At 40.1% G+C, this 14737-nt stretch overlaps 1 protein-coding gene across 1 annotated transcript in view; it reads left to right on the top strand.

Annotated features, from left to right (window-relative positions):
• MTHFD2L (methylenetetrahydrofolate dehydrogenase (NADP+ dependent) 2 like) overlaps positions 1–14737 on the top strand; it is a gene marked incomplete at its 3' end in the record, with an annotated part of 38742 nt that overhangs the window by 15934 nt on the left and 8071 nt on the right. Inside the window, exons 4-7 of the mRNA XM_081998674.1 lie at positions 809–961; positions 1724–1831; positions 7767–7859; positions 14373–14498. Of these exons, the coding sequence (XP_081854800.1) occupies positions 809–961; positions 1724–1831; positions 7767–7859; positions 14373–14498 (480 nt within the window). The remainder of the gene's footprint in view (positions 1–808; positions 962–1723; positions 1832–7766; positions 7860–14372; positions 14499–14737) is intronic.

The following is a 14737-nucleotide window of genomic DNA, read 5'->3' as shown; positions in this document are numbered from 1 at the left end:
CAGAGGTAGGACTGGCTAATGCATATTGTTTTCATAATCGGTACCAATGTTTATGCAGCATAAGCTTCAAGCAGTTGCAGACCTACCCCATATTAATAGTGCATATGGAGAAGGTTCATTATGAATAGATATGAATGATACATTATGTGCAGGTGTCATCATTTAAGCCATACTTAGTGTTTCGAGCTCATCAATATCAAACAGTTTTATGCATTGTCACAGTTTTCCAGTGAAGTGGGATATCCTGTGGTCCTACTGATTAGCGAATTACTACAAACAGTTGTATTACTGTAAAATGGAAAGCCAGAGCTAGGCCCGCAAAATTATTTCAGCTTAGGGTTTCCATACATTTGTTTAACACTTGGGTCCTTTGTGATCTTTGAGACAGCTAACACGCACAGTAACTTTTTTTCCTATGGGGTTTTTTTTGTTTTGTTTTGTTTTGTTTTTTTGAGCCACTGGATAATTAACACTTCCAGAATGCGGAAGTGACTCTTAAGTGTCTTGCTTAAACACTTATTTTTATAATTAGTAAGTTGTCGTTCTCAGCTGAGCATTGGCCTCATATTTTGACCGAATCTGTTCTATTAGTAGTGTCACAAATGGAATAGTTTCATTTACAGTACATGATCAAAAGATGCAGTTGTAAGTGCTGCCTTTAGAGGGGGAGAGTAGTTTATTCATAATGAATAATAATAACTACTCTAGTTAGACTGAACTAGTGTGTTTCTCTGTGTAATGATTCAGATATTATTGATGACTCCTGACAGGTGTAAGAACTGTAATTTGAAAGCAATGTTTTTCCTAGATCACATCGATGAACGAACGGTTTGTAACGCTATCGCACCCGAAAAGGATGTGGATGGATTTCATATTATGAATATTGGACGTCTGTGTCTTGATCAGCCTTCTATAATACCTGCCACTGCTGCTGCCGTGTGGGAAATCATAAAACGGACAGGTAAGAAACTGAACTGTATTGAAACTCTCTTTATCTCAGGAGATGAATGGAGGAGAGAGTCAGGTGTGAGTTAAAAGGTCTAGGTTATCTAAATGTATTGGGCTGATTGAAGAACAAATGTTTAGAGGATGAATCTAAATAATAAGGAGGTGCCAAATAGATGAGATCTTTTGCTGGTAGCATAACTATTATTTAAGTGTAGACAGTAGTCCTTGTAGAACACTTGGGGAGACACTTTGGTAACTTATTTTCTGCATTTTATAATGTTGCAAGGAACTTTCTGTGATATTGCTGGCCTCCTGATGACTTATTGCATAGATTTGAATGCGTAAGTTCTTCTGGGGGAGGGGGAAGAAACAAGAAAAAAAATGGGAGCATTTAATTCAGTGTTAGAAGGGGAAAAGAATGCATATGTATTCAATAGTTGTTATTTTAGAAGTGTATTATACAAGTTCTTATTGGTAGACATAAGAACTTCCGTTTCCCTTTGTGGTCAGAGAAGAGAAATGAAGTCCCTCCAAAAGGTGATTTGAATAATGCCAGTTTTGTTTCTCTAAGGTGAAAGCTGAAAGTTGTTTTGTGGATTCATCCTTCAAATTCAGCCTTGTGGCTTTTTAAGTCATGTTGATGTCAGCAGTCCACAACAGCAAATGATTATATGTTGGGGATTGAGAAGAAGGGTTTAGGTATATCAAAATATTGGAGTCATTTTTTGATAGTTTTGTTTGTTTGGTTTGGTTTGGGTTTTTTTTTTCCTATAAGGAATACAAACATTTGGAAAAAACGTTGTTGTGGCTGGAAGATCTAAGAATGTTGGAATGCCTATTTCAATGCTTTTACATACTGATGGGGAGCATGAAAGGCCTGGAGGTAAGTCCATGAGTGTTGTTTTAATGTTTCCATTTGTGAAATCATGAAAATGAAGCTGACCAGAGCATTCAGATAAAAAGAGAAAGCTTTTGTCTCTTGTACAGTATTTGCAACCACAGCAAGGAATTAAATGTGCTAATGTATTTCCTGACATGTTCTTGGGAGAGCAGTTTATGGACTCGACTTTTTCTGCTGTTATGTTATGGTTTTGTCCTCCTTTTGAAACAGCTGCTGCTTAAACACAGTTAGCACTGAACGTTGAGGGTCATACCTGACAGTGTGGCCTTAAAGAGCTACCGAGGTTCACGTGATGTTTATGCAAAGTAATATAGCTGTATGTCTTGTCCTCTTGATTATGTAATATTAACATCAAGTTTTTCTTACACGAGTGCACCCACTCACACACACACACATATATAGAGAGAGATTAAAAAAAAAAACAACTATGACATGATTCCTGTGTTATGCTCTGTTAGTTAGGTGACGATTATGAAAATCTCCAAATGACCAAAAAAGTAACTTGTCAGTGTGAGCTCTATGATATTACACGTTGGCCGGGGGGATTTTTCTGCAGTGCAGTTTATATCCCCGTGGAAATTGGGGATTGTAATGGAAATATTTTTAAGTAATCCTAATTACAGAAGCATGCATGTGCTGCTGTAATTGTGCTGTAGAAAGAAAAACAAATATCATTTAAATAGAATAATGTCCTTTTGCAACTTCATTTTGATGTTAGAAACTGCCAAGGTGGTGTGCACAAATGAGGTAAACATGAATGTTTAATCCCAGGCATATTTAATAGGAGTGGAGTGAAATCTGTTATTAATATAATGAAACACTAAAAGCTTCTCACTAATCATAGAGTTGGTTTTTCCATTCAGCCTCTGTGGGAAAGTTGCTATTTGAAACTTCTCTCAGTGTTTGAATTGTAATTACCATCAGTGCATAGTTCTGGTCTCATCCCCATTCCCATGAAAATTAGCAGCATTTTTGCCATTTGTGCAAATATTAGCTTATAAATATATTACTGGCAGTGCGGTTCCGTGTTTGAAATAGGCTTTGTACAACACAGAGTTATGTTGTAAACTACTTGCAGGTTTCTCAGTTGGAAATGAGAGACTTGGTGACCCGAGATTCTTTCAGCAACTTGTTACAAAACCCACAGTAGTTGCATGGAGGTCTTTTAGCTGTAGCTAAATACCGTTTTGTAGCTTTCAGCTTTAGAGTCAGGTGGATCTGTGGCTTAGTTGTGTTTGCTTGTATCCTGGGTTTGTAGTTCTTATTTGATTGCCTGGTAGTATGACTTGTTTGGGAGCCTAGTCCATGAGTTGTTTGGCCTATGAACGAACTTTGTTGTGCTTCACGATTGTCTGCCTACATTCCGATTCCTGACATAGTACATGCTACTTCACTGGCAGCACAATTTACTGGCGCTGCTCTTGATGCTATGTATGTCAAGTATTCTGTGTAGGGACAGAAAAACGTTTGGATATTCCCTTACCAACAATGAAGCTGGAATCTAGATGTAGAAAGACTTAACTCATTGAAGTTATCTTTGCTTATTGTGAAGAAATGGATTTATTTTTAAGGTGGTTTCTCTTTTTTTTTTTTTTTTTTCTCTAGCCTTCCAAGTGGCAGTATACTGTGTGAAGCAGCTGACAATGAGAAAACAAAGGAACGTTTTTACTTATTTGACAATAAGTTAGCATTAGGTATGAATTTGTACAGGGTGATAAATACTTTCATAGTTGGGTTAGTCAGGTATATTTTTCATTCCTGACTCACAGATCGGGCTGTCCTTGAAGATCTGGTTGGTCTTCTGCAGTTAGCTTTCTTTCCGGCTTCTGCCCTGAGCAACAAGAGGCCAGCCTGGACAGCGTGTGGAAGGGAAGGCAGGCTAGGCGGTGGTTTCAGCTTTACCTCAATGGCTATCAGAATTTCTGGATGTATTCTGACAGAGAAGAAACTGAAGGCAGCTCAGATGAAATTGAGAAAGACAGTGAAAGAGAATGGATAAAGCTAAAATGTAATGAGATCAAGGAGGTGGAGCTAAAGGGAAGGTTGGCGAACATAAAAATAACAGCTTAATTGGAATCATGCTTTCCACCTGATTTCTTAGCGGCTAATAAATAGCAGGACAAAATTTGCGCATTATGGTCAGAGACATCTGTCAGGATACAAGATGAGGTAGCTTTAGCAAGTGTGCTAAGTTTCTGGATGAAGTGTGTTTTGGAGTTGAAAATTACATGTTGGAGTTGCTAATTTTATTTTTAACCAAACAAAGGCAGGCTTTGTTCTTGAGCACATGTTTAGAACAATTTGAACATGTCAATACTAATGAAGTGAAAGCTTTCTTTTATTCTTTCTTTTATTCTTTCTTTTATTCTTTCTTTTATTCTTTCTTTTATTCTTTCTTTTATTCTTTCTTTTATTCTTTCTTTTATTCTTTCTTTTATTCTTTCTTTTATTCTTTCTTTTATTCTTTCTTTTATTCTTTCTTTTATTCTTTCTTTTATTCTTTCTTTTATTCTTTCTTTTATTCTTTCTTTTATTCTTTCTTTTATTCTTTCTTTTATTCTTTCTTTTATTCTTTCTTTTATTCTTTCTTTTATTCTTTCTTTTATTCTTTCTTTTATTCTTTCTTTTATTCTTTCTTTTATTCTTTCTTTTATTCTTTCTTTCCTTTTTCCTTGAGGGTGGGGACCAGACAAAACCTACAGTTAAGTACTGAAAAAGAACTTTCTCAGGTTGTCAGTCAGGGTAGGGTGTTATTGACAGTTGGGCTGATTTGATTAAATAATTTTTACTGAGAAGTTATGCAAGGTGTGTGTGTGATACCTGGACTGAAAAAGTAAAACTGAAAAGCTAGGGTCTGTCTCCATCTGTGATGTTTTGTATGTAGAAACTGTAGTGTCCTGCAGGTGGCAATAGCTGGTCAGATCGGAAAACTCTCTGAACCCTTACAAAACAAATTATGTTTTGTGTAGGCAGGTCAAGAGACTATCTCGATCTTATAAGCTGGTGAATTGACTCAGCAGTGTCATGCGGAGTCTTAACTACTAAATATCTTCCTCTTCTTTCAGCAAAAGTAGCACTGTAAAAATAGTTGTTTATTTTCTCTTTTGGCATGATCTACCTTTTCTGAGGTGTCTGTAAGCTTCTGGACTGCTATTCTGAAGGTAGGGACTTTTTTGAGGTTTTTTTTTTCTTCTTTAATAGAGAGAGCTATTACTTGGTTTCCGGAGCTGACTACAGACACGTTGCTCACTAAAATCTTGATGGGAAAACAGCACTGATAGTATTTCTCAGAAGGTATGAATATTTGTAACTCTGGATTTTACCCGTTGTTTTTTCTCAGCTTCTCTGCTGAGTACAGAATAAGAGGTCAAAAGAATCTTATTACGTATATATTTTTGGAAGTAATGGTTGTGATTTTGGGCAAGAAATGCTTCATCTTTTGTTTACAATACGTATCAGAAGATTACTCTATTCTATTCAAGCCTTTCTTTCCAGAATCCAGTGATAAGTCAGTTTGCCTCTCATGTGTCTGGGGCGGCCCTTCAGAGAATCACTAAGTTTTAGTGTGATTGATAGAGCATTAGCCAAAAAAAAGGAAAATGTGTCACGTCAAAGAATAGGCATGGTTCCTCTGCAGGGGGACAAACGATTGGTTATGTTTGGAGAGTGAGGCCTCCAAAGAAAGAAAACTCTGACCATCTCTACAACCTGTGAGCTGCTCCCTCAAAATAGTACGTGTGTGGCCTACGTACAAACGAATCAGCAGCTGGAGAGGCGCTGCTTTAGACTGGCGCAAAGTGGGGAGTATCAATGAGTAATACTTCGGTCCTGTTCCAATTGTTTTGTTTGTATGAGTTGTTATTTCATGATTGCAGAGGTATTTAAGGAAGAAAGATGAAGGAATCTTGACCTGTAGGCTTTATGTACTGGCTGGGATGTTGCTACCTCACGAAGGGTTACTGTGGAGATGTTTTGAAGACAATTAGCTAAGCTCTCAATGCACTTAAATTCATGGCAAGTTGTAGGAGGTTGGTGAGAGAGTTCTGAGTTTATGGAATCGCTTATGCAAATCAGTACTTTTCTGTTCTCATTGTCTGAAAATTTCTTCATCTGCTTGTCTTTGAGTAGACGATATGCGCTAGAGAGACTGAAGGAAAAGAGGGATCAAATATGAGGGGAAAGGGCAGAGAAGTCGGAGCACAGACAGGTTGAAGATGAGATGCTTGAGGAATGGAGTTAATCAGATGAGAGGCACAGATTAGATCAGTCAGACGTTTTCCAGAGGAAGCAGATGCGGTGGTAATGTCTGAAATGGCAAAAACTTCTAGTTTAATGGTTAATAACGTGGCTCAGGAGTCAATGATGAGTGGAAGGTGGAGATGAGGGGATGTAACAGCTGAACACTGTGCAGTACAAATAGTTGATAGGGAAAGTGTTGGGATGACTCCTTTTTGATAACTGTTATCTTTGCTGTTGCCTTGGGCAGACCTTGAGGCATCACCACACTTGCTGTTGGATGCAGTATGAGACTGCAGTCCCTATCCCTGTGACAACTCCTTTTGTGTGTAGTTGTCTTTCCTCAGTATCTCCATGAAGCAGCACAAGGTTTTTCATGTCTTACAAGGAGGGTTTATTTGTAGCTTCTTGACCACCGATGTGGATACATGCAGGGGGAGGCCCCAGATATTTTGGGTTTGCCCAAAAGGGTCTGAACTTTTATTTGTGATAACTTCCTACTCTGATGTGAACTAAGGGTTCAGCTGGTTTTGTTTAATCAGAATATACAAGAGATGGTAGGACACTTGCAAAATTCTGAGCACCTTCTTGTCCAGTCTTACCCATTCCCGTTGTTGCACTTGAGCTATATAAAATGATGACTTGGAATGCTGTGAGCACGTGAAAAAATAGATGCGTTGGATATATTGATTCCTTAAGTTGTTATAAACCTTGTCAGATCCATCCAATGAGAATTTGGTAAATGCCGACGGTGCTGTTGATTGTGTTCCACCTGTATGTTCAAGAATGCCTCTCCTTGATGAAATCTGGTAGCGTTCCAGTCAAGAGAGGGGTTTTGCCGACTGACCCTTGCACGCAATTATTGGTCTTCAGGATTTCTAAACAAAGACCCTTGGCCTGGCATTGTCCTTATTGTCATAGCTACTAGGCTCATTCCCTCCGCAATCTGGCCCTACAAAGAGAAGAGCCTTTGTTGTCTTCTCCTGTCGTTGGCCAGATTATCAGCTGCATTAATTCTCGGGAGTGGGAATATCATCCAGAAATAGTCCCACTTCACTGAACTGGAATTACCAATTACTTCTTCAACACTCAAAGTCTGTCAAAAACATGGGCCAAAGACTGAACTGTGACTTGAGGGAAACGCCATTATGAAGTTAGGGCACAGGTACAGGGAAGACTGTGGCCTTCATTCCTGTCTACGCAACAGAACGCCCAGGGAAGCCTCTAGGGAGCTTCAGGACAGATGAATGGCAGCGTGGTTGAGGACGGAGATTCAAACATGGTGATCTTGTACTTGAACCTTGAGTTTGTGACCAACAACTGAGTCTGATGGCACACTATACAAATTGTGCCTAATAAGAGTAGACTCCGGAGTCCATGCTGTGTTTGCTCTGTGTAATTCCACTGAACGTAATGAAGATGGTCAAGGAATAAGTTAGTCCACGGTGTATAAATGAATTCATCCTGTGAGAATTTTTCAGAATAAATGTGTTCTCATACATGCGAACAGCATGTGTTGTGAGCTTTCTGCCGATGCTGAAATAAATGATGCGTTCCAAGACACATCTGATGATCACCTGTACTGTTGTTCGTGTACCCAAGTCAGTCATTGGCACCTGAAAGTAAATGCTATATGGGCATTTTATATGTGACAATTAATTGATAATCTCTTACATTTCAGGTGATGCTACAGTGACCATTACTCACAGATACACACCAAAAGAGCAGCTCAAGATCCATACACAACTCGCTGACATTGTAATAGTAGCTGCAGGTAATACTAGTTGTTGTTAGTACTCCAATGACAACGATTAAAACCTACAGCGTCAACTTTGGTGTCTCTGGCGGTGGCACTACTAGCTGTTTCCCGTTTCAGCAAATAATTGGTGCTCGTGCTTGCTGAGGGTGTTCCAGGAAGTAGGATTTCTTGTTGTAAGAAGGTCAAGTGATTTGACTCTTTGTTCTTGCCCTTCACATTTGCACTTTTTACATAAACTGTTTCTCGTCACATGTGACACCTTTCCCTTAGGGAGACTTTAGAGTGAACTCAAGATTGGGAACTAGTCGGTGCGTAGTTTATACAGGTATAATTATGTAAATTAAAACGTTCTCCGTGCAGTGCAAAAATCATGAGTCATTTAAATTTTGACAGGAGGGTTTCTTTAAATCGGCTGGAGGCTGCATTCATAAAACAATGGTACCTTTCCCTTGCTGTTAGAATTGAGGGCAAGCCTGCCAAATTAACTGGTAGTTTTGGTAATATATGTTATTAACGACTGAATTATTATTTGATTTTTTTTCTTTTACAATTATCATGTAATGAGGAGGAGAATGGTAATTGCCTAGAGTAAGGGGTCTGAAAAATCAGTGTCTCTATTCTTAAAGCAATGTGGAGTGAAATACTTGCAGTTTGACTAGTCTAGAACGAAAAAAACAAGCAGAACTCTGTGTCTGAACAACCTCTGGTTTTTATTTATGGGTATTAGAAATAGAAATATAAAGTTATTGAAAACAAACAAACCCAAACAATCTGACGTAAACTTTGGCAAAATTCTGTGTCCCCTCACAGTGCAGGACATCCTTCTGCTCTCCTACCGTTTTGGAGGACCGCACGAGGATTGTGTCTTTGCTCTTTTCTCCTACCTTCCTCTCTCTTCATCAACTTCAGGACCAAAGTCTGTCTTACTTATTTGCTAGATGAAGACAGATACGTACCTGTCTGAAGCTCATCACTTCCTGTTGAAGTGAGGTGTCCTTTGCTGCAGGGCTTAACTGCACTATCTCTTTCTCGTGCAAGGCCAGGAACAAGAAACGGCTCACTTGTCCCATGTATGATTACTTAACTGTGGGCCTGACCGGAATTCATGCACTGTGAATGCAAAATAATGATGTGTGTGCTAATTGGAAATGAAATAGTAACTTTTTATCTGAATTCAGTGCTTCCAGTTTAATCATCACTTCTGATTTTTATGCTGAACGTGGTTTGTCATCAGTTATGCTCGTAGTTAAACAGTTCGGTAGCAATTCAGCCGTGTTTGTTCTTCCCATTGTTTCCCTCGTGTCATTTGTAACAGGAGCACGATACAACGCTCATGACACAACACGAGATAGACTTGGAATGATGAAAAAAATGAGGGCTAGATTGTGCAAACAGTGTACAGCCCTGCCCCAGTGGATGCTCTGGGGAAGATGACACTTTAGAAAGTGGAATCTCTCCAAGGTTCCCGTCGGTACCATGCGCACAGTTCTTAAGTAACTTTGGGATCACGCATTGCCCGGAAATGTGTGACCTGTTTGGTGAGTGTTGCAAAGAAATTAACTTGAAGAGCTGCTGTCATAGGCCACTGTGCAGAAAGCTGTGACAACAGCTTTTTGTGTGTGTCTGCATATAAGAGTGAGATTCCTGTTCTCATTCTCCTCTTACCATGTGATACTTCTAGAAGAGCCATCTGCATTCTGGCTCCCAGCTTGGTGACTTGTTGCAGTGAGTCTGTTCATTCTGATGTGGTGCTCTTTCTCTGAGGAGTTTTGTGTTCACTTGCATTCATGGCTTTCATAACGCTTCAAATCAGGTGCTTCTTTTTTTTCTCTTGAGTCTGAGAATACCCATTTCCATATGTTGTCTCTCCTTTGCCCCCAGCCTTGGGACCCTGGTTTTCCTGCTTACTTTGATGGTAATTATCCATGCAGTTTACTCCTTCCCCTTCATTCCCTCCCAGCTCCTTGCATTATAAGTTCTAACAATGCTGCTCTTGTCCAGCCTACCCCTCCCCTAAAATCCTTGTGTCTGCTTCCAGGTGGAGCTTCCTAAACTGCCTCAATACCATGCAGCTTTTGCATTTCTAGGCAAAGCATTATGCTTCCTCCTAAGCACACCGGGCCCTTGGCATCCCCCTGTAGCCTTTCCTGTCTTTGCCTGCTATCCCTGCCTATACAGACATCCCACAGAGTCTGTTCTTTTTGCCATTGGCCCAGACCTGTAATAGAAGAATGAGTGCAGCTTGACCTGTGGTGCTCATAGAGCCACCATGGTACTTCCAGGGCGCTGATGGAGGCAGTAGGCAGTCTTTGACTAGTCAACCTGCTGCTTCTGCTCTCTTGGCTTTCCAATCAGCCTTGAGAGAGAAGACTCATTTTTCTCTGTGTTTGGAGAGGGCGTAAAGAGGAGAAGGAACGGGAGTGCCGAAAGCCAGGTGAAATTCTTCTGGGACTACTTGCGCTGTCCTTCGGGACATAGTCTGTGGTCCTCTTGTATAGGAGTTGCTCATTTGTCAGAGCCTTTTATTCAGATAGTGACTGGTGAGCTTTCTCAGGAGTTGGCTATTTTACAGTCCTCGTACCTAAGCTGGGATTAGGTAGGGCTTTGTTTCTCTTTTGTTTAAAATGTGATTCGTCATTTTCTACGAAAATTACCAGTGAAAGATTTTCCCACATTCTTCAGTCGGTGCATTTTAGGAATAGCTGCTCTAAAGCTTATCTCTTCCTGCTTGGTATGTAAAGTAGGCTTAAGTAAATAGATCTGCTCATTTGGTTTGGGGGTTAGTTTATTTGTTGCTATTAAGTATTTGGCCTATTATCAAACCATTTTACAAAGGGTGTAACTGTGCAGCTTCCGTTAATATGCTTCCATCCCTATCACACACAGATCATTTACCCCTATAAGGCTGAGGCATTATCCAATTACCAACCAGCTTGCAACTGATTGCATAAGGGTGTGATGAAGTAGACGCAGCCAGATGTTATCAAATGGCATAAGACAGAATTTGAGGTCTTGGCTTGCTCAACATTAGAAGCAGAGTTTCAAGCTTGTGTCCTATGGGGGAGTGAGAAATGGAGAGCAAAGAAGGTTCTTGCATTGCCTGTATCTAAATGACTAACTGGCTGTGATCCAGCACTTTAAATGAAGCCAAAGCTCTTGTATTTTAGTGTTTGCCGCCAATAAAACTACAGTCTCGAGCCATATGGATTTGCTTTCTTTTCCTTCTTACCTTTTTCTCCCCCCTGAGAGACAGCTGCTTTGGTAGGGAGAGGGGAGCCCTTTGGAGATACTCTATTACTAGGATGAACATTCCTCATAGAACATAGAACTGGCGGAATTGCTCAAGAAGCAAGGTGAATTGTAATTTTGAAGTTGGAATTTCCCATCACTCAAAGTTGGAGGTTGCATGGTAGGAAAGAAGTTTAGGAGGTCATTTAAAGTGAATACAGAGAAGAGATTGCCGCTCTTGCAATTAAGGTATGATAGGTTAATGCAGATGATGTGTAAGGACTTGATATTCTTGGCTCCCCTATCGCATGCAATGACTTTGGTCTCAGATGCTGCTTTGCCTAATTAACATTCCAGAAGAAGCTTCATCTGTTGTGACTGTGCAGGCACAAACTTTCAGATGTCTCATCACACACAACACTGCTGTTAGTAAAGCACTGCTTTACTACATTTGTCCTAAGACAGCCTTTACTGTCGTTAAAAATTGCTTTCTGCAAATGGGGATCCTGCTGAACTACTGATTCTGTTCTTGCAAGGAAGATCTTTTCTGTGCATCAAGTGGAGCTGTCTGCATGCTGTAAGACGTACTAGCTCTAGCTTCAGCATGTTGGGGAAGCTGTATGAGGTTGATCTCCTCAAAGTAAACGTGTGCTGCTACCCGCAGTTTGAAATCCCATGCGGCAATGATGTTTTCAAACGGGAAGACGTTTACTCTCCAGGACTATTGCCTTAGAAAATGGAGTTTTGCCATCCCCTTCGGTAGGACCCCAGTCAGATTTTGTGTGTAATTCGGTTGTCATTTTTGTTCTTAAGTTGTTTCAATATCTAAATAACTATTGTGGTGTTTGTTGCTATGTGTATAGATAGCTCAGCTGTGCTGACTGGAAACATATAGCCATTGACTCAACTCTTTATCTGTACCTTAAAGTGACCTTTTAAGTCTGCTGGGACCTGACGGTTGAACATTCTGTGATGAATATCAAGATGCTTAACTGTGCTGAAGAAATATGTTGCGTATGAAAGAGCTGAGGCAGCTTGTTTCAGCGCTCTGTTTTAGCTGGACTTTTTTAATAGCAAAAAAGTCATACCCCAGGACACTACGCAACTGTAGCCCACTGAGAGATGATGAAGATCTGTAGTGCTGAGGCCAGGCTGGCTTTGGTCAAGCTGGGAGTTATCCCAATTTGCTACAAATAGCAGGACATGGAGTTTTGTAGAAGCTCCCCTGTGAAAGGTCCGGGGTTACCAGGAACACAGTTAAAATTGCCTGTTAGTCGAGTGTGTTTCTTGAACCAAAACCAATCCCATTGCGTAACTTCTGGTTTGGGTTGTGTTTGTGGGGTTTTACTCTCTTTTGTGGTGGTAACAGTAGAAAGTAACCTAGAAAAGCCTCAGCTGTCCCAGATTCAGTTTCAAGCTGCCCTCCTGCACCTGTGAACAAATTTTGGTAAACGTGTTTGCCCAGTGTCAATGGCTTCATTACCTAAGGAGTGAAGAGACAGAGTGCCATCTTCTGCACCTCGGTAACGTTTGAATGCAGGCGGTCTTCCCGGTTCCCCTTTGCTGTGTCCATGCAGAAATGGTAGGAAAGCAGGGTGGGAATGGTGTTCTGACTCCATATTAGCACACCGAAAGTGCTATTTTGTACGTGGTAGTTCAGTCTGCTTTTTCAGATCTCCAGTGGTAGAGACCTCCTGATTCTTTCCTTGGACTGCTTGCTTCCATGTTCCTTGGTTCTTGTGGTTAAAAAGATCTGGACAGTGCAGCAAGGGAAGCAAACGTAAGTCTATTATTGTTGTGTTACATCGATCACGGACATGGGGAAAAAAAGCATAGTTCCTCTTCTTGTGCCAAAAGTTTTTAATATCCTTGAAGGCTGTCGTGAAATGTAAAAGGTTAATTCTTTGCCAAGTGTCCTCATAATCCTCATTGCGGTTGGTGTTTTGTAGAGATGTGAACAGACAGATCAGAGAAGTCTAGCACCCACAAGGAGAATATGGTGTCCCAGCTGACGTCATATGTGGAAGACATTATTAGGGCTTCTATGTGTGTCTTGCAGTAGCTTGATTGTGTGTATTTGAGTTGAGTTGATCTACCCCCAAATTCTTTTTCTTAAAAATTACTGCCTAATCAGTTTTTTTGCTGTCTTGCCTCTGTGAGGGGTTACTATTTGTATGTATATGTGCTGCCTTTTCTTCCTCCATGTTGCATGTCAAATGATACTTGATGCCTTGCTTCTTTTTTCCAGTGGCACTTGAAAGCTAAACTTACCTGCTTAAAGTTCATTCATTCCAGCTTTGTGTCATCTGCACCTTGTGCCGCTACTAAATAATAAGTGTTCTCTATTGTCGTGCTAGTGATGTTATAAACGAACACGTGGCCCCTCTGGTACTCCCTCCGCATATGCTTTTTGTTTTTGTAACGTACCATTGGAGCCTCTTATCTGGGTACAATTAACCAACTAGTTTTTCATCCAGTATGTTTAATTTGCTCGCTTATTAGAAGATGAGGTGGAGAAAGTTTTACTTGAAAGGCATCTCTCCTACAGATTGAACTGATGCTGATTATTATGGGTAAATCTGAGCTGACCATTTTATTTTTTCGTGTTCTCTACCTGTTGCGTATAAATGACAGGAATCAAAAATAAGATGGCAGGGTAGATCAGATTCTCTCACCATGCTAGCATTTTTTTTTTTTTTTTGTAGCAGTGGTATTTCATGTGCTTCATGTTCATTATTTAAGTAACTGCTTGAGATGTGGAGGTAACAAGTAAAGTATATGAGAAATCTGACAAGTCAGGAGTAACAGAAATCTAATACAGGTATTAAAAAAGCAAAGATCGAAGAAAATGGTGTGGAGGTGAAGTACACGGCTTGCTTCAGCAGTTGGCAACGCTTCTGGATCAACACACCTCTGACAATACTAATGGTTTCTGGTGGCTCACAGAGTGTCTTTATCATCCAGCGTTTCCTTGGAAATGCTACGAAAGGGACTTACTGCCACAAACCAGCAAGTATTTGCATCTCAGAGGTCATGTTGACTATGTTTGTGACAGCATGTTTAGCTGAAAATATTTAGGCAAAAGGAACAAATACCACCTTATGCTCGCATAACTACAAACTGTGTGAAACTGAGGAATAACTGTTTTCTGTGTGTGATGTATCAAGAAAAAATCAAGTGAAAGAATTATCATCTTTTTTGTGCGTACGTACGCGTGCATGCACACCACTTGATATAATTGGAAATGACTGCCGTAGGGCTACCTGGCTGTGTTAATCGAATATACCTTGATGATTCCAGGTATCCCGAAGTTGATTACAACCGATATGGTCAAAGAAGGTGCAGCTGTGATTGATGTAGGCATCAACCATATCCACGATCCTCTTACAGGAAAGACCAAATTAGTTGGGGATGTGGACTTTGAAGGTCAGTGAAAGACTCTTTATATGAAGCTGTGTGATAAATTTATTGAAGTTTGTGGGATTTATTCCTGATAAATACTTGGAATAGCCAGTGTCTCAAACGAGACGACGCTTGCAACAATTTTGTCTAATTTATTTGCTTAAATAAGAAAACAAACTGTCTGTTTGTATACCTGCTCTTAAGAAATGGTATGCTGTTTAAGAGAGGAAGTGTTACTTTTAATTACACATACCAGCAACCTT

This window comes from Phaethon aethereus, assembly GCF_964289735.1.
Source record: "Phaethon aethereus genome assembly, chromosome: 4".
Taxonomy (NCBI): Eukaryota; Metazoa; Chordata; class Aves; order Phaethontiformes; family Phaethontidae; genus Phaethon; species Phaethon aethereus.
The sequence above is the reverse complement of the archived record's forward strand: the minus strand, read 5'-3'. Positions and strand labels throughout refer to the sequence as shown.